Source organism: Bos javanicus, chromosome 10 (genome assembly GCF_032452875.1).
Source record: "Bos javanicus breed banteng chromosome 10, ARS-OSU_banteng_1.0, whole genome shotgun sequence".
NCBI lineage: Eukaryota > Metazoa > Chordata > Mammalia > Artiodactyla > Bovidae > Bos > Bos javanicus.
The window spans coordinates 56,109,733-56,134,338 of record NC_083877.1 but is presented as its reverse complement, the minus strand read 5'-3'; the positions used below and the strand labels follow the sequence as shown (position 1 = coordinate 56,134,338).

At 35.8% G+C, this 24,606-nt stretch overlaps 1 protein-coding gene across 1 annotated transcript in view; it reads right to left on the bottom strand.

The window, feature by feature from the left end:
• WDR72 (WD repeat domain 72) overlaps positions 1 to 24,606 on the bottom strand; it is a 226,498-nt gene that overhangs the window by 170,373 nt on the left and 31,519 nt on the right. The window contains exons 3-12 of the mRNA XM_061431240.1: positions 21,587 to 21,693; positions 15,651 to 15,729; positions 14,415 to 14,586; positions 13,703 to 13,779; positions 12,573 to 12,692; positions 11,448 to 11,593; positions 10,970 to 11,066; positions 4,919 to 5,069; positions 4,048 to 4,293; positions 1,158 to 1,378 (exon numbers count right to left, since the gene is read on the bottom strand). Of these exons, the coding sequence (XP_061287224.1) occupies positions 1,158 to 1,378; positions 4,048 to 4,293; positions 4,919 to 5,069; positions 10,970 to 11,066; positions 11,448 to 11,593; positions 12,573 to 12,692; positions 13,703 to 13,779; positions 14,415 to 14,586; positions 15,651 to 15,729; positions 21,587 to 21,693 (1,416 nt within the window). The remainder of the gene's footprint in view (positions 1 to 1,157; positions 1,379 to 4,047; positions 4,294 to 4,918; positions 5,070 to 10,969; positions 11,067 to 11,447; positions 11,594 to 12,572; positions 12,693 to 13,702; positions 13,780 to 14,414; positions 14,587 to 15,650; positions 15,730 to 21,586; positions 21,694 to 24,606) is intronic.

Genomic DNA, 24,606 nt, shown 5'->3' with positions numbered 1-24,606 from the left:
TTAAAAAAGGAAGAACTTCAGGAATAAAAGACATATCAAGGTATCTCAAACCACCAGACAGTTGTTTTTTTTTGGGGGGGAAGGGGTTGTAGGGCTTACTTAACTTTGTTTTACTATTTTGTTTAATCATTTCTGTTCCTGAAATACTGCTTTATTTTTTTCTTACTACAAAAATATAGTGCAAGTTATCTCTGGTTTTACTTTGGAGCTGATTTTTCATAATATTATTGTAGAGAAATAATTTTTACAAGTCAGTCAATTAACATAAACTCAAAGAACTCAAAACATGTTTGTTCATATTTTATCAAAGATATCAGCTTTATGAAGGCTGAATTTAAGCCGACATTGCATAAGAAGATTATATCTGAAAATATTTCCTTTCCTCAGCATAAGGTAGACGCTCATAAATTTGACAAAGATAAATGTTGAAAATATTTGTTAAATAAACAAAAGAGCAAATAAAAATCTATTTAAGAAAAAGAAAATGTAATGATCATTTTTATTATTAAATTGTTAAAGGCAAAAGTTAATTTTAATTTACAATTCCTATATATTTATTTTTCCATTGATTGTCCATTGAGTGCATGCATGCTAAGTCACTTCAGTTGTGTCTGACTCTTTGTGACCCTATAGACTGTAACACACCAGGTTCCTCTGTCCATGGGATCCTTCAGGCAAAAATACTGGAAAGGGTTGCCATGCCTTCCTCCTGGGAATGTTCCCAACTCATAGATGGAACCTGAGTCTCTCATATTCCTGCACTGGGTGGTGGGTTCTTTACCACTAGCACCATCTGGGAAGCCCTCAGTGTCCATTACTTTTTATTTAAAAAGAAAAGATAATTTCATTAAAAATTAAGATGTAGAACTAGGGGAAAAAGGGTAAGTAAGTGTAAGTTAAAGAGAGTTAACTGACTTTTGTAAAGGCAAGAATTGATGAGACTTTTGCTTTAGAGCCGCATTATCTGTATAAGCTGTAAAAATAATAGAATTCATAACAAATAAGAAAAGAAATTCATAAAAATCACCCAGTTGTATTATGGGTATTTTTTCTTTTCCGTGGAACTATGAGATATTTTTCCTTAGAGGTTTTAAATGTTCTGCAATGTTATATAACTTAAGTTTATGTGTTACGTTTCACTCTTCATCTTAACTTACTTTGAAATTCTCTGGGGACATCAAAAGACTTGTTACCAGGCCAGCTTGCAAAAAGAATTTATGCAAAATTTCTTCAGTAAAGATATTCCACAAGATGACCCATGAGTCTTGGTCCCCAGATACCAGCCAACTTTGGTCTAATTTTGAAGAGAGACCATGTGGGTAAAGCAAGGAAGTAACACTGTGGTGATGACCTTTGAGAACTTTCTGAGGAAGGGAACCTGGAAAACAACCAAACACCAAATAATAAAAGAAAGTTACTTTTGTTCAAGAAATAGTCCTGAGATTTTCTTTTATAAATTTTTAGTGTAAGAAAACTGCACATAATTAGAAGTAGGCAGTTGACTAAGAAAATTAATAAACAACCCTTTGTTGTTGTTTAATTGCTAAGTTGTGTCCTACTCTTTGCAGCCCCATGGACTGCAGCACACGAGGCTTCCCTGTTCTTCACCATTTCCCAGAGTTTGCCCAAACTCACATCCATTGAGTCATGATGCTATCTAACCATCTCATCCTTCGTCGCTTCCTTCTCCGCCTGCCCTCAATCCTTCCCAGCATCAGGGTCTTTTCCATTGGACCATAAAGAAGGCTGAAGAATTGATGTTTTTGAACTGTGGTCCTGGAGAAGACTTTTGAGAGTCCTTTGGATAGCTAGGAGATCAACCAGTTAATCCTAAAGGAAATCAAACCTGAATATTCATTGGAAGGACTGATGCTGAAGCTGAAGCTCCAATACTTTGGCCACCTGACAAGAACAACCCTTGGATTATTTCAAAAGGCAAGTGCCTCACTACAAGCTAGGTCATGCTTTTGATAGAGTACTGAAGCTGGGTGTTCAAAGTCTACTAGTTCTTCAAGGATGTGAGCAAGTTACCAGTTCCAGTGCCAAGAAATAGCAAACTCTGTCATAAAAGAGTGACAGTTCATACCTTCTGTGTCTACAAAAGTAATCTCAGAACATTTCTGCTGTCCTTTAAAACAACACAATCACATCTAGTATAAAAGAAAACCAAAGTTTCACAGAAGTATTTTTGCTTCAGAAGATATTACAGATTACCTAGTTCCACCACTTCATTTTACTGATAAGGCATCTGAGGCTCAGAAGGGTTAAGTGACTTGAATGCGAGTGTGAAGAAACACAGCATAATGTTTAAGAGCATAGCTTTGCTATTAAACAAATCTGGTTTTATTTTTCTGGGTCTGTCGGTTACTAGATATGTCACCATGAACAACTTGCTTTTTCCCTCTAAGCCACAGGTACTGCATCTGAAACAGTACGACAAAATAGCCCTTACTTCACACAAGAGAACTATGTGAAATAAAATAATGTACATAATTTCTTAGCATTGGCACTTGGTAGGAAAACCTGGGTATGAAAACCTGGGTATTTCATACCATAGCTATAGTAGAACACAAACTTCCTGATAGTTTCCACCCTTTTTCTTCCTTCATTATTGGCTAAACTCAAAAAAATTAGAGAGGACCACAGACCACAATCTCTTTTTATTTACACTGGGTCCCAAAGAATCATTATTACTTCTTCTATTCCATCAGACACCTCTGTATTCTATATCCACTAACAAACCAAGATGAATATTAATTCAAATGCTACCAGTCTAATGTAGGTGTCTGCTTTTTTTCTGGATAAGATAAATCAGCCGAGATAAAATATGCTAAGGTCTTAAGCTTTTTTACTAACTTTTAGCATCAGCCATTGAGACACAGAGCAATAAGTACACTGTTGTCGTTGTTGTTTAGTCGGTAAGTTCTATCTGACTCTTTTGTGACCCCATGGAAGCCCGCCAGGCTTCTCTGTCCTCGGGGATACTCCAGGCAAGAATATTGGAGTGGGTTGCCATGCCCTCCTCAAACAAATTTATCTACACAACTCCAAATCTCAGTCACCTCTATATTTCATTCTTTTACATAAGACAACTTTCTGAATAAAGGTCTTTACTTAATAGATTTTTGCTGTTGTAATGCACAAAGGTATATAAAAACATATTTATATTTCATTGACACAAAAATGAAAAATGAAAATAGGAAGATACCACTTTTTCCTGATTGGCAAATGTTAAAAAGTTGAATAGAAGTTTGGCTAAGGTTTGAGGAAAAAGGCATTTTTATATATATATGTGTTAGTGGATACACATGTATATTGATGTGTATATCACATGTGTATATTATATGTTTCCAACATAAAATGTTTGGAAAACATTTTAAGATATATTTTCAAATATTTAAAAATATACATAAAATGCATTAAAATACATATCAAATATTTAAAAATTTAAAAATATACAAAAAGGTTGATCTAGTAATTCTACTGGAAAATAATTCTATATATATACCCACATATATGTGCAAAGAGAGTTAATTTCGCATTGTCTATAGTAGCCAAAGGCTAGAAAAAATCTTAAACACACATCATAGAAGATTTTTCAAATTAAAATTCAATTATTATTAATCATTTAAAATGAAGTCATAAAGAATGTGCTCCAAAATATTTTATTAAGATTTAAGAATATTTTAGTAAAATTTGTAGACTGTGGTTTCATTTTTATAATACAACTAAAAGAATGTATACCGCTATCTTGTAATATGCCTATATATGCATAGGAAATTTTAGAAAGGGTATAAAGAAACTTATTAGCACTTGTCTTTGGTGATCTTCCTGGAAGATCAAATAAGGAGAGAAATTTATTTCTCATCATATAGTCTTCTATTTGACTTTTTAAAAAACCTTTATGTGTTTTACTTTAGAATTAAAACATGCACAAATTTACTAGCAAATGCCTACAATTTTTTAAGCTTCAGCAATCTTCTTAGTACAGCTTATTAGTTGAAGCTTAGGTAAATTAAATAAATAGGGTCAAATAAAATTCAAGACCTTTTAGTAAAGAACCGCCTTCTAGAAGTCCTGCTTTGGCAGCATTCAAAGCCTGTGTAATGAAAATTGTCCCATCTTCACAGCCACATATTAGTTTATCAAGACTTGGAACATACTCTGATGAAGTGACAACCACAGTTTCATTCTCATCTTTAAACCCAGAGAAGTAGTCACTAATAGTTTGTGATGTGGTAGAATGCTTATCAAAATTATCTTGAAGGGTCCAAGTGGTAGTTATTGGTATCTCTAAGAAGAAAACACACAAAAGGAAAAAATTTGGTTTATAAATTCATCACAGATATAGAAAATATTATCAAGGCACCATACCTTGGGGCACATAGAGGCTCTTTTGCCATCCTAATAGTGTGCTACAGGCAGAAAGTTCTCCTGCTATGCATTGTTTTCACTCCAAATGCTTTTTTATTGGTTCTCTCTCCCTTAAGGAGCCTCAGAAGAATAGATGTGTATTAGTGGATTCATTTTTAGACTTAAGTCAACTGAAAAAGAACTGAGAAACTCTTTCGAATAGAGAAATTAGTTGAAAATACAGGATATGGAAATGACAAATTCAAAAATACGAATGTGATCTATCAGTCTACCCTGTATTCATATTGTCAACATTCATTTCAATTCAATAAAACATCACTCACAGTAAGCTGGTGTTAATTTGAATTACAGTGGCCACACTACTGAATAAGATCTCTAAGCATCATGTTTATGCCTATATTTATGTTAGTATCTAATGCATAGTGGTGCATGAGAACGTCTTCTTGTTTGTAGCCTCCTATTACTTAACTTGAAAAAAAAAGCACCAGATTAATTGTAAAGTATTTCTTAAAAGACAGGTGATTAGAAATAGAACTTGTCTTACCTCTAGGAGAACCATCAAACTTGGACACAGGAACATCAGGGATGTGCCACAAAGTAATTCTTCCAGAGACTTCTCCAGAGAAAAGTATCTTATAAAAAGGTTCTTTCCTTTCATTTATGTAGCCCATAACAAAAGGAAGGCTCTGGTCCAACTAAAAAAGTGAACAGTTATGTAAAAAAAAAAATCTTTCAAAAAAAGGTCTATATAATGGCAGCCAGTGCTTTTAAATGAAAGAATAAGGCTTCATGGATGAACTAAATTATTTCCATTTATTCCCACTGTTTCAAAGTTTCAAGTAAATTTAGGAAAATAGTCTCTTACTCAAGACAAAACAAAAAACATTTTTATAAAATAAGAAGCAAAGTCATCAGCTAGATTTCAGAGCATTAATAAGAATAGCTAACATTTATTGAACATGTTCTGTGTGAATATTACACATACTGTTAGGGGCTTTGCATGTATTCAAGTTAAATAATCCTGTGAAGTTGGTACTATTACTATCCTCATTTTACAGATGAATAATCAAAGACGGAAGAGGTTAATTTATCTAAGGTGGTATCGATAGCAGCGGGCTTTTCAGTCTAGTAATTACGACTCAAAAGCCCATGTGATAATGACGGTGGTCTACTGTGCACTGAGGAGGTTGATTTCTTTCTGCTCCTTCAGTTCCAACTGTCACTCAAAATCGCAACAACTAATATTTGTATGGTAATTTTGTGGTATTAATGTGCTTTCTAATTTTTGTTGACTATTTTTCATATATAACATATTTGATTTCAAATTAGGCCCCAACTGGCCCCAAAGAAAATGAATCCATAACTTATACATATATATATATGTATGTATGTATATATATATATAATATATACTAAGATATTAGTATAAATACATGCTATAATTTACATAAATATATACATTATATATTTATGTGTATGAAGATAATTTTGTTGAGACACAGAATGAATATTGGGCATCAAATATGCTTTCACTAGTGAATGGGCCTCGAATCTTCCCAGTACCTCACTGCAGTGTAGATGTTCCTTGAGCAGACATGTATGTAGAGATTATGCACAATGGGTCAAAATGATTAAGTGATTAGAAAAATGAAAACAAAACCCTCTTTTCATGTACAAATAAAAGGCACCCTGAAAAGAAAGCCAAGTGCTGGTGCTAGAAATAAAAAAGTCTAAGAAAGTGATAGTTTCTTGTCAAAAAACACAAGTTTGAAGGCTCAGATAGATATTTCAGTGAAAAAATTCTATAATGTATTTCTAGAGAATATTAAGGGCCAAAATATCACTACATTTAATCCTTACAGCAAAGCTACAGAGTAAATAAACATTATTATTTCTCTTATAGAGATAAAGAAACTAAGATGGGAAGAGAATAAAAAAAGTAATTCAAGACCAAGATATGTAATCCTCTAAAGTCTCAAGAAATAAGAGCATTGAAGAAAAACAGTTTCAATGAAGTAAGTTCCCTAAATCTTTTTTTTTTAAGATTCAGAAGGCACTTTGGAGTCTTATACTTCTCAAGGCCATCAATTTTGTGTTAGAAATGGTGTTGGTACAGTTTGATTATTGGCCTCTCAAACTCTCTCAAACTTTGGGAAACTTAAAATTGACTAGCTCAATTTTCTCATGATTTTGATATGAAAATGAAGCTGCAGAGAGGCTGAGCAGTTACTCAAATTGGTGGTGGCATATCCCCTCAAAGCAAAATGTGCTGCCCCACTAGCCCATTCTCCCCAGACTGCTCTTATCCCCGCTACCCTCACTTCTGTACTGCTGCTGCTCACTTGCTCATACCCACTCCTTGATGCCTCAAATCTCCTCCTTTCTAGTAGTTACCTCTTGAGTTCAGCTGAAAACTCCCTCAGAGCCCCTTACCATGTGATTCTCATCACAAGAAGTGCCTATCCTCCAAGAGGTAATAAAATAGTCATTAACAGTGAATTCTCTTGGGATAAATACCTGGATTCAAATCCTGGTTTTAGCTCATACTAAACTCTATTACTGGAGAAGGCAATGGCACCCCAATCCAGTACTCCTGCCTGGAAAATCCCATGGATGGAGGAGCCTGGTAGGCTGCAGTCCATGGGATCGCTGAGGGTTGGACACGACTGAGCGACTCCACTTTCACTTTTCACTTTCATGCACTGGAGAAGGAAATGGCAACCCACTCCAGGGTTTTTGCCTGGAGAATCCCAGGGATGGGGGAGCCTGGTGGGCTGCCGTCTATGGGGTCACACAGAGTCCAACACGACTGAGCCACTTACTTTCACTTTTCACTTTCACGCATTGGAGAAGGAAATGGCAACCCACTCCAGTGTTCTTGCCTGGAGAATCCCAGGGACGGGGGAGCCTGGTGGGCTGCCGTCTGTGGGGTCACACAGAGTCGGACACGACTGAAGTGACTTAGCAGCAGCAGCAGCAAACTCTATTACAAGAGCCAATTACTTCATTTAGACAATTTACTTAACCTTCCTGTATCTCTTTTTCCCCTAACTGTGAAAGAAGGCTAATAAATAAAAGCACCTACTACATAGAATACTGTCAGGATTAATGAGTTGATAACGGTAAGTACTTAGAATGGTGGTGCTAGTGGTAAAGAACCCTTCTGCCAATGCAGGAGTCAGAAGAGACACAGGTTTGATCCCTGGGTCAGGAAGTTCCCATGGAGGAGGGTATGGCAATCTACTCCAGAATTCTTGCCTGGAGAATCCCACAGACAGATGAGCCTAGTGGGCTACAGTCCATAGCATCGCAAAGAGTTGGACACAACGGAAGCGACTTAGAACACATGCACAATAAATAGAAACCATTCTTAATATCCATTCTCAGAATAAATGAGAAATTCACTCCAAAGTCCATTCCCAGACTCTGGAACCAAATTGCCTAGGTTCAAATCTTGGGAATTAACCTCTCTGAGCATCAGTTTCAAAATGGGGTCATGGTGGAAATGCATGTACATAAGACCATGTGTGTTTAACAATAATAAAGACTCAAAAAAAAAAAAGTTACCTATCATCATTGTCATTGTCATTACTCTTAGTTCATGCTCCCAAATTCCTTATCTGCAATCTTCAGGCTGTTTCTATCCTATCTACTTCCACCTCAACACTGCAGTCTTACTCCACAGCTAAGACCTTGGAAAGCCCAGTTCCTCATCTCAGCAGTCAGGATCCCTGCTATAGTCTTCTATGATCATCAGCTATGATTTGAAGCTAGGGAGGCTCTCATAAAGCTGTTGGAATAAAAGATGAGTCCTTATTCTTGCTACTACAACTCCATCAGCAGATAAGCCCCTGGTGTCCCATGAGAACATGCTATTGTCAAACAAGCAGATTCAATTCTATGGCATCACTCCAAAAAACATGTTTATAGAGCATAATTCTCTATTTCCATTGTATCCATTAACCTCAGCTCCCTACACCACAAAAATGCCTTATTACCTTGTTACTGTAGGAGGCACTAAGAAGTCTTATATTTAGTGAATATTGGTGATGTTTTGAATAGGGAGAAACTGAATTTAGTTTCGTGGCTAGATAAAGGGCAATTAACAGTCTAAGTAGACCAGCTTCTTTTAGTTTCAGATTATTCTATTCATTTTCATTAGCTTTAAGGTACTTTTAAGATACTGAAACAAGTACTTGTAAGATATTAAAACAGCTGTGGTTGTCTAAATAAAAATTATATATCAATAGAAGACTCACAAATCTGTGTCTTCACATTTTGAGACATAAAGAAAGGCAGCTTCCTCTAAAATTAGTATTTTTTAAAGTTAATTTGTAATTGTTTTTATTTTTCTTCATAGTTATGCATAGCATTGATACCTGCAGTAGAGCAGAAGCTCTTAAAGGACATTTCTCATATCTAGCTTTTAGGGCAAAGTGTGCTATGTAACGGAGAAGGCAATGGCACCTCACTCCAGTACTCTTGCCTAGAAAATCCCATGGATGGAGGAGCCTGGTAGGCTGCAGTCCATGGGGTCGCTAAGAGTCGGACACGACTGAGCAACTTCACTTTCACTTTTCACTTTCATGCACTGAAGAAGGAAATGGCAACCCACTCCAGTGTTCTTGCCTAGAGAATCTCAGGGACAGGGGAGCCTGGTGGGCTGCCGTCTATGGGGTCACACAGAGTCGGATACGACTGAAGTGACTTAGCATAGCCTAGTGATATGTAAAAATGCATTCAGGAACTAAAAAGGAAGAATGGGAAAGCCCTTTAAAAAATAACTTAAAATGCCTTTTTAAGCAAGCCACAATACTGCTTTTGTGATCAACAGCAAAACAAGGCTCTACTGCAACCCACAAATTCCTTTAGAAACAGGGCTCCACACCATAACTCTAAAGTTGGCCTGTGCCCTAATGGCACTTGGAGTTTTAATTTTCAGTTGACACTACTTAATTAAGTTTTTGCAACAAAACCTCACAGATATGTTAAAGAGATAATACTGAACTATAGGATTTGCAACAACTATGCTGCCTGCTTAAGCAAACCGACACTGTAAAAAGTAACATACTTCCTTGGCTGACACATCAATAATTCAGAACTCCTCCATTCTCCATGAAATACCTTTTGGAGAATTAACTGATGACTAAATCCAGTAGGAATATTTTTGGGGGCTCCAAAATCACTGCAGATGTTGACTGCAGCCATGAAATTAAAAGACACTTGGTCCTTGGAAGAAAAGTTATGACAAACCTAGACAGCATATTAAAAAGCAGAGACATCACTTTACCAACAAAGGTCCATCTAGTCAAGGCTATGGTTTTTCCAGTAGTCATGTATGGATGTGAGAGTTGGACCATAAAGAAGGCTGAGTGCCAAAGAATTGATGCTTTTGAACTGTGGTGTTGGAGAAGACTCTTGAGAGTCCCTTGGACTGCAAAGAGATCCAACCAGTCCATCTTAAAGGAAATTAGTCCTGAATATTCATTGGAAGACCTGATGCTGAAGCTGAAACTCCAATAGTTTGGCCATTTGATGCGAAGAGCTGACTCATTTGAAAAGACCCTGATGCTGGGAAAGATAGAGGGCAGGAGGAGAAGGGGACGACAGAGGATGAGATAGTTGGATGGCATCACCAACTCAATGGACATGAATTTGAGTATACTCCAGGAGTTGGTGATGGACAGGGAGGCCTGGCATGCTACAGTCCATGGGGTCGCAAAGAGTGAGACACGACTGTGTGACTGAACTGAACTGAAATCCAGTAGGTTAAAAAAAAACAACTTTCATTGACACTACTAAAGTAAAATAGCTGCTTAAATTTTCAGGCTTCATAGAGTGTCAAAGATATAATTTAGTTGAGTAAAAGCTCACAATTACATCCTCAACTCTTTGCCAAGAACCATAATTTTATTTAACAAGAAACTTTATACAGAAGAATAGCTAAATGCATGTAAGAATGATCTCAATATACAGTTAAGTAAAAAAAAAAATCAGGATATGAGCCATTTGATAAAATTTAAAAATTAAAGTAGATGCATCAAAATGTTAATAACTTTGTATCAAAATATCTATCAAAAGGGTTAGTGGAAAACGTGTGTGTGTGTGCGTGTGCACGCGCGCGTGTGTGTGTGTGTATATATGCAAACAGCAAGAGAAAGAAAGAATGAGAGAGAGAAGAAATAAATATGGCAAATGTTGATGACTATTGAATCTAGGTAAAGGGTATGTGACTGATTATGTACTATTCTTATAGCCTTTCAAATATTTGAACATTTTCCAATTAAAATAAGTAAATACATAAAATAAAAAACTCATAGTGAATATTTATAGTGATAAAATTAGAACTTTTAATTTCTCCCTTTTTTAACATTTATCATTTTTCTATAATAAGTATGTATTGTTTAGTTAATCAGACTTAAAAATAGATTTCTTAAAGGCAAAGATTTCAGTAACCATTAACAGTTAGATTTAATTTTCTCATTAACAACTTATTGTGATGCTTCAATTCAATTTTTTCAAGCCAGACTCTGTTACAGACAAAGTAACACTTATCTGAAACAGCTTTGATGCAGTCACTCTCTTCCTGCATTACCTTATTTTCCTGCACAGAAGTAGAGCACAGTAAATGAGGATAAATGGTCTCTTTAAGCAGTGTTCCATCAGCAGGGTATATGCTTTTTGAAAGCCCACTGCATAGCAAAATATAAAAAGCAAAGTTTAGAACTTTGGGGTTCTTTATTCAGTATTTTCCCCTCCCACTTTCAAAAGCCGGATGGTACCATTCAGGTTTCTAAACTCTAGTTAGAAATTGTTGGGTTAATAATTACAAGTGACTTTTTGAAAACCCAGCACCAGCTGTACAAGTTATACATGGTTAATCTCATTCCTTCATCCCCTGCTGTTTTATACAAAGGCTAAAGCCTACCAAGCCCAGAGTAAATCTTCTAGTGCCAAAGTTGTTTTGTTCTGGTTTTTGATCATGGGCAGCATGCGGGGATTTTTCCATAATAAACCTCCCAAAGTTCATTTTCTACCTGAATGTTTTGTATGCCGTTTCCATCTGAGCCCACCTGTTCAGCAGCTGATAGATATAACTGTGACCATCTTCTGTCCAGATGATGATTCTGTGAGCAGCAAGCACTTCTCCACCAGCAAAGAACTGCCCACTCCCACTAACTTCAGTCCAAAGAAGGGAAAAATCACAATAATCATAAACCTAAAATACAGAATGAATGATGCTTGTTAACAAAAGCTTCTAATCTAATCTACCAAGGAGAAAGATAAAGTATGCTTATCAAGACTATTTAGATGACAGTGTTAAAACAACAACCAATTAAATATTAGTAACAGGCCACAATGCACTCATAGACCAAGATAATACTTCATTAGTGCTTATTTTTTCACATTTACCCTAAGTAGGTTTCAGTGGATAAACTATCTATCTGACAGAAACCTTCCAGAAAGTGCTTCATAAGTACAGAGACCAAAATCATTAAGCACAGAGACCAAAACATCCCAAATTTCCTATATAATTTCATTTTTTCCATATGGATAGTCAAACATGAACATTTGAAAAATTTATTACACACAAAAAAGTTAATACAGTAGAAATCCTAAAGTACATGTTAGGCCATGTACTTTACATTTTACTTCAGAAATATATTATAGGCCTTTAAGTAAGACAATGTAGTTTTGTTAACTGAGCCAAGTATATGAAATATCAGAGAAAAAGAGGATGCTGTCAAATGATAGTAACTTAGCTTTCATTTCCTCTTGGAGATGTTGGTGAATATAGTCACAAGAAAGGAATCCCTAAAAACAAACTTAATGACAAAGCAGGAAAAGAAAAAAGATCTAAAAGTCAGACCAATGTATGTACAGAAAATATTAGCTTTCTTTTTAATACTAAAGTGTAGGCATCATTCTTTAATCTGAGATAAATGCTCATTATTATAATATTTTGTTATTCATAAAATTAAGATGTACTTTATATATACAATATCCCGGAAAGCAAAATGACCCAATTTGGGGAAGGAAAACTGATAAAAGTCGGTCATAAAAGACAAGTAATTCACTGCTGTCATAACAATATTGTAAAATGTTTGTATCATATTTAAAATATATTCTTTTAATTTTTCCACTAAACAAGATAAAAATCAAATTACATTTGTGTTTATTATGTTATTTAATAATACCTTCCAACATTTAGAAAATACCACCAGTAGAAGTCTCTCTGTATATGTGCAAAATCGTATTGCTCGGCAGTTCAGGGAATCAAGAAATTTGGATTCCTTTTCATAAACATCTTGCTTTTCCTTCAAAAGGAATAAAATTACATTAGTACTAGTTGTAGGTAATTTATATCAAACTGCATGAAAAGACTCCTCCCCTGTACACCTGAAGTAGATCACACTATTATTATAAAAAAGCAGCCAATTTTTCTTTTGAGTTTTCTGAACTAAGAAGCTACTTTGCACAGGAAACCATAAAGAGGAAACCCAGTTGAATTCAAGAATTCATTATATACAATAATTCAATAAACATGCTTTTGGGGAATATACTGTAGGATACTGAAAATGTAAAGATATGAATAACCTTGACTTTTAGATGTAGCAGAAAGATAAAACCATGAAAAGTAAAAACAATTTGTTAAAAACTTTTGAAGTATCTTAATTGCTAAAGTAGAAGAACAAAATATTTTGAAAAGACAAAAGGTGATCAGCACAGAATACTTAGAATACTATGTTCTTAATGTTTCTGATGTTGCTGGGTATGTGTTGGTCTCAGGATACCAACACAATTCCCATGCTATGGAATTTCCCAGCTAAGAAATTCTGAAGGATAGCCCAGAGCATGAGGCAGCTGAAAGAATTCTGTCAGGAGCACAAATACTGTGACTGCTGTTTCGTTCATCACCTCAACTTGTAGCCTGATGCCAGAGAGCAGGTGAACAGACTGGACTCGCAGTCTATGTTACCCTCAGTCATTCGTAGTAACCCCCCTGCCACTGCCACTGCTCACACACAGACAGAAGAAAGGGAGTCTTCTGTTGCAAGGGACAGAGAAATATTCCTCTATGATGGATTTTTTCAATTAAAATCAATGTGTGTGTATGTGTATGTGTGTGTGCATGCGTGCATGTGTGTGTAGATAAAAACGTGTGTATACATATGGAAAAAAGGTTAGGAGAGATACCATCCAATTGTTACCAATGCCCACAGCTTGGAAAAGAGATAGGGAAAAGTACACAGAAGTACTTCTAATTTTAAAAATTTCAATACATATGCTTGAATTGGAAGAATAAAGGATAAATTCACAAGCCAACCTGAATGCTGTTGATAGATGAAGAAAGATCCCATACTTTGAGCTCACCAGCTACTGATACGGCCAAGAGAGAATCTTCTGTAAAAACAACAAACACCACATGTAAACTGATCACTGTTATAACCGGTTGCCCTGAAGATCATTTCATAGTCATCTAAGGATTATCCAAGGCTACATATGTAGAAAATACTAAATTTTTTAAAAAAATAAAAGAATAACCATTTTAGGTCACATTCTAAATTTGTCTTAAAATTTCAAAGTCATTCCATGTAAAAGGAGAGCACCACTGAAAGCCGATCCATGTTGCAAACCACCACGGCGGCAATACGGATTACACCTTCCTGTTTTGGAAATAAGTAAGGAGCTAGCCTTCCCTCCTTACAGGAACTGAATTCTCTTCTTATCTAGAGGAATACAGCACAGCAAGTCCAAGAGTCCGGTTAATCCACAACAAACCTCTGCTTGTCACTCTTAGAATGTATCAAGCAGAACTGGGGCATGGCAACACTGTGTCTCCTCTCCCCACTTCATCTTGACCTCTTGCTGACTTTCCAGTGATTTGAACCACTGGGATGGGTGTTCTCAGTTTCTCTTGATCTGGCTTAGGTAAACACAAACACACATTCTGAACTCTTGCCCAATAATTTAACAAATAATTCGAAGGTGATATTTTCAAATGCTGTCCCTAGTGTTAGAGAATACCTAACTATTACCTTGAATTGTCATGGAGTGAACAATGCATATGCAGTTGATCCAATCAGGAGACTGAGATGACACGAAGGTGTGAATAATAACCAAGCTTTTGGCATCAATTATAAGAACATCTTGATATTCTCCACAACACAGAAGCCAGCCTTCTGTCATCCGGGCTGAGCAGTGGTAATACTATGCAAATGGAATTCAAAACAAAAGTTTAATTATCACCTGCAATTAACAGAATTTTGGATGTGGTGAAGACTTCTGTTAATTTTAATTTTATCATCTATCAATTAAGGTATTAGGCTGAATAGCAACCAAAATTTATTTTAGTTCAATGATTGTATACTTCTGAAGGGTTAATTTTGCACTTTATCTTGCTTATATTTCATCATTTTTTCTGGAGAAGGAGGAGGGGTCTTTTGAGAAGAAGCAAGTTTAGTCCAAATCATGGAAAGCTCATAATTATATTAATTCTGGAATGCTGTGTGGAACTAAACAACAAAAACAGGTTTCCCATCCTAGCAATACTGTTATGTGTTAAGAAGAAATAAAAATGAAGAACTTTTGAGGAATTCTTGTGCCAAATAAATTTTAAGAATGGCTTATATCAAAATTTATAATCTACCCTTGACAATCACAATGCAAAAATTTTGATCCCAGAAAGGAGTTCATAAGTGATCCACTGCAAGTCATCAATGCTAAAAGCAATGTGTACGATGTAAAAAACAGTGTCAGTACCATTGGAATCATGCAGCTACTTTAAGTATATGTTTGGGGTCCATCTACCAAAAGTCCAAACCTCTTTTCAATACTGAGAAGTGATTATAAAGTGATTATTATTTCATAAATAAGAAACTCAGAACCTATGCACCCAAAAGAGGCTTAAATTGGAAACAAGGGAAAAAACTTTGCTTTATAAAACTGCCTGTTGATAAAATGGAAACAATTTTTGTGTGTGTCATTGTGAGTATATGTTTTGTAAATGTAACTAAGGAAAAATAAGGAAATTGTCTTTCAAATGTGTCTATGTTAGAAAGATACAGAAATATAAGAAATATTAAGAAAAAATGGTTAAGTAGTTACTCTGGGGAAAGAAAAATGCCAAAATAACAGAAGATAACTGACACTTCTAATGACAAAATAAAAATTCAAGAAAAGAATCCCTCTAAAGTCTTTAAACGCGTGCTAAGCAAATGATCTGAAGGCGTTGTAGAATCTGGAGATGTTCTGAAGGAAATGATCATACTTACACAGATTGCAGTGTGTCTGTAAGGAAGTATGGCCTTCTCCACGCACTGTCCATTGGTGACATTCCAAACACACATCTCCCTAGCAGAGATAACTTTGCATTATTCTCTGTCATTTCCACTCAATTGGCTGGAATAATTTTTGTGCCACCAAGTTTTTCTTTAGTGCTGCACTTAAATGCAGCCTGATCGTTTATGTGGCTTTTCGCTACAGATTACTAGGCAAGAAAATGTTGTGGTCATTAGCAGGGATGACATACTGTATCTGTGTCTTTTTGTTTGGTAATTACACCCTGCCAACAGCCTACAAGCCATATTTGAGTGCCAACCTGACCTCCAACCAATTGTGGGGATGCCGCTCTCCAGCCTGGGAGAGTGACAGGACGGCAGTCTTTCTATGGAAACTGCAAAGTATTGAAAATGCTTTATTTTACTGAGCTTAAAACTACATATTCTGAAAAGCATAATACATCGTGTTGCATCTCTGGAGCTCAGGTATATTTTTGTAAAAATAAACAGTGCCACCAAGAGGCCACATTTGGTCTGTCATTGATACGCTTAATTCCTTCTCTTCTGAAATCCTGAAATCACCCTTGTCACTAAATAGTAAGAAAATTCTCATTTTTTCGAAAACTCTGCCTTGATTACATATATGTTATGAAGATACAGATACAGTTTTGAAATCCAGTTACAAATACATCCAGTGTAAAGCAGTTTAAATCTGTATGATTTCAGTTCACAAAAACCAGAACGGCTATTTCAGAGTTGTTTGGTAATATTCTTCAGTTTCAACACTTTCAACACATAAGCAAAATTTTCCATGGAAGAAAGGTGAAAGCTTTATTGGCTTAAATGGAGAGCTGCTATTAAGAAGCAGATGATATGGACCAAAAACAGTAAGTGCTGTATGCATTTGGTGTTTGCAGACTTTGAGTTTTTTTCTGGCCAAACACTGGGAATCAATCTTGAAATCAATGGTTCTCAACCTGAGCTGATTCTGCCCCACAAAGGACATTTGACAATGTTTAGAGACATTTTTGGTTGTCACAACTAGGAACACGATACTGGCATCTAGTGGGGAAGGCTAGGGATGCTGCGAAATGTGCTACAATGCTCAGACACGACAAAGAATTCTTCAGTGGCCCAAAATGTCATTAGCGTTGAAGGTGAAAAGTCATATCCTAGATACAGAACTAGATATATGTAGTGGTTTTATTTCTCTTTGTTTATATCAAACCGTAGGCCAGAAAGAATTTGAGGTAACCTGGAAAGGCATGCACCTCAATAAAACAGGGGGAAAGTGAGTATATGTGTGTGTGTGAAAAATAAGACTGGGGAAAAGGTAGAAACAAATAATATCTCAAAAGTTTTACATATATATATATATATATATATATATATATATAAAGAAATGGAACCTTAAGCAGCCATCAATATAAAATTTTAGCTCTACAAAATAATTTAAGTTCATCACTGTGGTTCTCAACTCTAGCTATTCATCAAGCATCACCTGTGAATATTTTTTAAAAGTTTCCTCAGAGATTGTAATCTCGTGGCTCTGTGTTGGAGTCCTGGCATGCAGGGTTTTGCAAAGTTTTTGGTCAGTTAACTTGTTTCTAGATAACTCTAACTCTAAACCAGTGGCTCTAAATTCTGACTCTACATTGGAATTATCAGGGAGCTTTTTAAAAATACTGATGTCTGAGACCCAACACAGACATCAATCCAGGCTAATAAAATCACAGTTTCCAAGGTTGAAGCCTGGATATCAATAAAAGCTCTCTCAGTGATACTAATGTTTCTGAACTCTCTTGGATTCTAATGCTTTCCCTGTTTGTTTGCTTATCATGTTATAGTCTACCTTAAATTGGAAAAAAAATACAAAAATATCTTATAGTAAAAATTAACCCTTTGCCAATCAATTCTATTAAAGAAAGAAAAGCCAATTTATTGTACATTGAAAGTAGCATTGGCATTGAGCTGGAACTGCTCAGTTACATATCTAATAAGACATGAAAATTAACTATTAGAATGGACATTCTTTTTGTTTTCAAATACTGCTCCCAAACTTTATACATAGATTAAATCACCTTCGACTGTAAAAATGTAGTTTAACAATTTACAAAAAATTTTTAAATTTCAGTGAAAAGAAAAACACACTGGAAAAAAATCTATAACACACATAATTAGAATATTATTAAATTCCCACTAAAAATTCCTTTGCAAAGGGCCTTTTTTTCTTATTCAACTCCACATCCCCACCTGCTGCTGCTGCTGCTGCTAAGTCACGTCAGTTGTGTCCGACTCTGTGCGACCCCATACAGCAGCCCATCAGGCTCTCCCGTCCCTGGGATTCTCCAGGCAAGAACACTGGAGTGGGTTGCCATTTCCTTCTCCAATGCATGAAAGTGAAAAAAAATTCACTCAATGAATACATAAATCAGTCACTACTCTTTCATTCACTTTCTGTGTCTCAAAAATACACTGGTTTCTCTTGGCTCTATTCCTATGTTCATATTTGTGTGCTTACAACGCTGTTATCGTTGCTCACATTTTAATGAAGCATCTAGAGGGAAAGGAGATAAATATGAATGCTTGGTTTGCAATCTTGAATTAAAAATCCATTATATTCTTCAAATTCACTTTTGTTTTCAATAATACTTTTGGGTTTTCTTTGGCATTCTCAGGCTCCTATTTTCTTATGCCCACTTCTTCAATGTTGGTTTTCCTTTGATTTGTGTCTTAGGCTTTCTTATATTCTCATATTTCATACTCTCTCTAGATAAGTTATCTATTCCCATGGTTTCAAGTACCATCAACATGACATTGGAAGCCAAGGTCTCTTCACTGGACTCTAGATTTCCACAGGCAACTAGCAATTGCATGTTTCTACCTGGATGACTTGCAGGACTTCACACCCCTTGTTTTTAGAATGAGGCCTACTATCTTCCCTCCTGTGTTTTCATTCTTAATGAATATCATCACCAGTGAGTTTTCCAAGTCATTCTTGACCTCACACTTTCTCTCACAGCCCCAGATATGGGGTACCTACCATTCCAAATATATTCCTCTGAAATAGCAGCATTAGCACCGTCCAGGAACATATTAGAGATGCAAGTTCTTGAACCTCAGTCCAGATCTACTGAATCTGTACCTCTGAGAATGGGGCTCAGAAATCCGTAAGTGGTCCTGAGAAAGGCTCAGATTTGATGAACACTATCTTAGAAGACTGTCTGCATGCCTATCTCTCTAGTATCATCTCTTGCTGATGGTTGGAAGTTTTATTAATAAGTAATAACTCTATCAATGTAAAGCCTTTTTGTCTTAAGGTTTTATTAACTAAATATATTTACAAATATAATATGCTAATATAGCTATATTAACATTTTCAGCAGTATTTCCCTGATAAATCTCTTTCAATCCATTTCTTTTTAACTTTTATATATCCATATGCTGTTTTTGTCTTTTAAATTGTTTTACAATTTTACTGATGGGCTTAGTCCCTTTACTTAATTGAGTTACTGGTTTATTCAGATTTATTTCAATTATCTTATGCTGTGTTCTTTGTCTCATTTATTGTTGTTGTCTTAGGATTAAAGAACATTTTTTTCTTTTTTTAAATTGGAAGTTATATATTCTATCTTTTTTCATTTTTATTTTTTTTTGTTTGTTCTTTTAGCAGCTACCCTGGAAATGTCAGCATGTATATCTAGTTTAAAGTCTAAGGTTAATCAATATCTTTACCCACCTTTGTAACACCAGAGCATATGGAGTCTGATCATTATATTTATTATACACAGTTGTTGATTAGGATTTTGTGTATATATGGGGGAGATGGATGGGAGGTACATATGAACATTATTGTAATGTAATCTGTGTTTATTTAAATTTTCTAAAACTTTGCTGAGTTTTGTTCAGTATTCTTTGTTCCATCAGAGCTTCCTTCTGAAATCATTGTTCTTACTGAAAAATATAATTTAGATTTTAATTACTTATAGAGGGTCTGTTGGCAGTGAACACTCTCAGTATTTGTCTTAAGTGTTACTATTTTGCCCTAATTTTTTGAAGGTGTTTTTGCTAGAGATATAATTTCAAGTTGATACATATTTCCTCTCTACTTTTTGAAGATATTTCACTGCTATCTAGTTCTCATTTTATTGTTAAGAAGTTAGCTCTCAGTTTAATTAACATTCCTTTATAAGTAATCTGCTTTTTCTCACTGTGTACTTCAGGATCTCTTTTTCTTTGGCATTCCACCATTTCAACATCAGGGTCCAGGTATTTACTTCCTATATCTTAGAATTTATTTATCATAAAATTCAATGGGATTCCTGAATATTAGGATTTATGTCTACAGATGAAATAATACTAAGTGAAAAAAAACAAACAAACTAAGTCGGGAAGTAGTCATGATCAGCATGAATCTGATCATTTTGGAGGCAGAAATGCTAAGCCCACAGTCACTTCCTGGAACTTTTAAAAGCTAAAAAAACAAAAACAAAAACAAAAAACATTGTTATTTGGAGAATGATTGGTCCAGCCTAGCAATTTTAATAAGTTTAAGTAAACTGAATTAGGATTTGCTAAATATGCAATGGCTAAAGTATAAATTGCCTTAGAAGAATCTCGTAGATGTAGGGTGTCAGACCCCAAAGAAACAGAGTTCTAGAAAATTCAAATCATCTTAGAAAATGAAGACCAACCAGATTCTCTAGTTCTTTAGCAATCATGGTTACAGGACTTACACAGCTGAATTCATCTATTATCAAGAATACGTCCATTAACCCCTAGTTTCTTTCCTGAAGCTAGGCTACCATGGACAAAAACTTCAAGGTGGAACACAGGTAGTTTTCAGATGTTTCTCACTCAGCTATTAACTTTCTCAGTTCTGCAAGTAGTGTCAGAAAAATTCACCATCCCCAAATTCTCTAGATCGGGAATAAATATCTCAGCTTGTGTGGCAGCCCTAGTGTACAAAAGGAAGGTGATTGTTTAAAAAGAATGTACTAAGACATTTCATTTGAGCCTTATTCAAAGTCCCGTCTCTCTAAGAATAACAGTTATGGCTTTGCTATAATCTATGAGAACACAGGTATCTCTTTGCTGTCTGTAACACTAGCCTTTTTGTTAAACTATTCCATTTCTAAAATTAAACACTTGATTCCTCACTGTTCTTTTGTGCCTCAGAATTCAAAGCCATAGAATTTCTCCTTGGGTTAAAAATTTAAAAGAAGGGAATTCTCTTCTTTCAACCAGCAACCTAATCCCTCATTCACTAACTCATGCTGAATGGATTCTGCATTCTGGAGTATACTTTGCCAAATATCTCTTCGGCACAGAAGTTCATAGTAGCTCTTCCATAAGTAGGGCTTTTTCCTACAGCTAAGTCTTATTTCATTTGAATAAACCTCCCTCCATGAAACTGCACCCAATCACTATGTTCCTTCTCCTTCTCACTTCCACACCCCCACTAACAAGTGAGTCCTCTCCTCTGTTTGTTTTAAAATAATATCAAGCAAGTGTACAACATAAAGATTGTAACTGCTGAATTATTTTACAAAACTATGAAAGCTTGCATGGGTTTGCTTAATAGCTCAAAGGGAGTTACTGCATGAAAAAAAAGACAAGTGCTCAGACTTTTCCATTTTGAATTCTATACTAAGCAGCATTTTCCAGCATCCTTTACATAGTGAAGCTGCCACAAGGTCTGATAAGCACGTTGGGATGTTCAACGATTGGGAGTTATAATATTGATTACTTTCCTGGGGACTGTCACACAAGTCTTAATCAACCATTCAAGATCTGACTTTTCTTATATGTAAAAGGAACATGTTAATCACTAAAGTTTCCTTCAGCTCTAGATTTCTGTATCCCATTGGAGTGCTTTTGTAATGGACACAGAATGGAGAGGGGTACACAGTCTCACATATCTTACTTACCCGTTTTCAGCAGCACTAACTACAAAGGGCTGTTTAGAGAAGTCTCTCGCTCTTGCCAAACACATCACTGAAGCTGAGTGACCAAAAAGAAGTTCTTTGGCAGAAATCTGAAAATGATGACAGTAAACTTTTAAATAGTGGTAAACTTTTTAGTTGAAGAATATAATATGACATTATAAAATTACTCATAATTCTAATTAGGAAATGGTCTTTGTTTCTGTTTTACATAAGTTTCAGGAAAAATATCAAAATCCCCAGGATAATAAACTTCTAGATAAAGGAACTATGTTATATACACTTTTCATTTGTTTTTTTTTTGGTTTTGTATCCATCATGAAGCCTAGATGATGGCCAGACCTGTTTTACAAGATCTAGGTTTTGAATACAAATAAATCAGTGTTGATGTTTATTATGCACAAAATGTACCTCAATGGATAGTAGCAGATTTATGCACAGATTTCAGAATTCAGGAATGGGTTTACAAAATAATGCAGAGAAAATATTACCTTTCCTGTAACCATTACAATGCTTTACTTGAAGTCCTGCCTCAGAAATAATGAAAATGAACTTTCGACTTTAGAAATAAAATTTTAACTAAGCTATTATTTAAAATGCCATTTTTTTCCTCCTATATGTGAATTTTTAAAATGACGCCAAAGACTAATTCTTCCATTATCTCATATGTGAAAGAAGTCTATCCCCCGTAACACAACATATCAGAAGAACAAATTATTTCATAACATAATTCTCTGCTTTCATCTTATTTCTATACTAATCAGAAATACTTCTTTAAAAGATCTGTTATCAGAATAAATTTCTAGTGCTATAGAGAGCATTTTGTAGTTGGTTATAATCGCTTCCAATCCAAGTTCTCGATCTTCTTCCTGGGAATACTGGTTGCATCTCAGAAAACAGCATGCTGTGTTTCCCCATCATCACATTTGGGAATGCACACCTCTATGAATTTAACCCCTTTCCTCTACATTACAGGCCCAAATAAGCAAGATTCAGGGCAAATCAAGGATACTCCTCCTCAAGAGAAAAACCACTATGGACAAAATATCAGGACACAACACCACTGCCCTTTATAAGAAGTCCTCATTCTGCTACTAAATCTTCATGTGTAGTTGAATACACCGTGACAATTCACTGTAACCTACTCATTTTATCACACATGCTGTGTGAAGAATAACAAAAATATAATTTTACAGTCACACAGAGTCAATTGTCATGATGAAATCTAGGGACCTTTACTTCTATTCTTGCGCTCCCATTCTTCGAAGTGTTGGTCTCCCTCACTCCCAACTCAGGTACTTCTAATGGCACAAATAAGAAAGGGAAAAGAATACACAACATGATGAGCATATACCATATTCCAGGCACTTGTGGAGCCATCAACAGGGTTTAATCCCCATCTCACAGTTGAAGAAATTAAGGCTCAAAGAGTAGAAAAAGTCAGTTGCCCAACACCACAGAGTTGGTAAATACCAGACCTAGGATTTGACCAAGATATTCATTCTTTGTCTCTACTCAACATTGCTATTCATTTTGTCATCGTTGTGTTTCCTTCTGATGAGAGTAAACTTTTAAATACCTGTAAACTTTTTAGTTGAAGAACATAATACGACATTATAAAATTATTCATAATTTTAATTAGGAAATGCTCTTTGTTTTTCCTTTATATAAGTTTCAGGAAAACTGATATATGGCATATCAAAATCCCCAGGATAATAAACTTCTAGATAAAGGAACTATGTTATACACATTTTTCATTTGTTTTTTGGTTTTGTATCCATCATGAAGCCTAGATGATGGCCAGACCAGTACCCCCACATCCAAGGAGTGGTGGCTGCGGGCGCAGGAGGGCCGAGAGGAGCTACTCCAAGTTCAAGGTCAGGAGGGGCGACATCGTCCAAGGTAAGGTGCAGTGGCTGTACTTTGCTAGACCAGTCGTGAAGAGATACCCCACGTCCAAGGTACAAGAAACCCGAGTAAGATGGTAGGTGTTGTGAGAGGGCAGACACACTGAAACCATAATCACAGAAAACTAGCCAGTCTGATCACACGGACTTGTCTAACTCAATGAAACTAAGCAATGCCGTGTGGGGCCACCCAAAACAGTTGGGTCATGGTGGAGAAGTATGACAGAAGGGAGAAGGGAATGGCAAACCACTTCAGTATTCTTGCCTTGAGAACCCCATGAACAGTATGAAAAGGCAAAATGATAGGATACTGAAAGAGGAACTCCCCAGGTCAGTAGGTGCCCATAATGCTACAGGAGATCAGTGGAGAAATAACTCCAGAAAGAATGAAGGGATGGAGCCAAAGCAAAGCAACACGCAGTTGTGGATGTGACTGGTGATAGAAGCAAGGTCCGGTGCTGTAAAGAGCATTATTGCATAGGAACCTGGAATGTTAGGTCCATGAATTAAGGCAAATTGGAAGTGGTCAAACAGGAGATGGCAAGAGTGAACGTCGACATTCTGGGAATCAGCGAACTAAAATGGACTGGAATGGGTGAATTTAACTCAGATGACCATTATATCTACTACTGTGGGCAGAAATCCCTTAGAAGAAATGGAGTAGCCATCATGGTCAACAAGAGTTTGAAATGCAGTACTTGGATGCAATCTCAAAAACAATAGAATGATCTCTGTTCGTTTCCAAGGCAAACCATTCAATATCACGGTGATCCAAGCCTATGCCCCAACCAGTTATGCTGAAGAAGCTGAAGTTGGACAGTTCTATGAAGACCTACAAGACCTATTAGAACTAACACCCAAAAAAGATGTCCTTTTCATTATACAGGACTGGAATGCCAAAGTAGGAAGTCAAGAAACACCTGGAGTAACAGGCAAATTTGGCCTTGGAGTACAGAATGAAGCAGGGCAAAGGCTAATAGAGTTTTACCAAGAGAACACACTGGTCATAGAAAACACCCTCTTCCAACAGCACAAGAAAAGACTCTACACATGGACATCACCAGATGGTCAACACCAAAGTCAGATTGATTATATTCT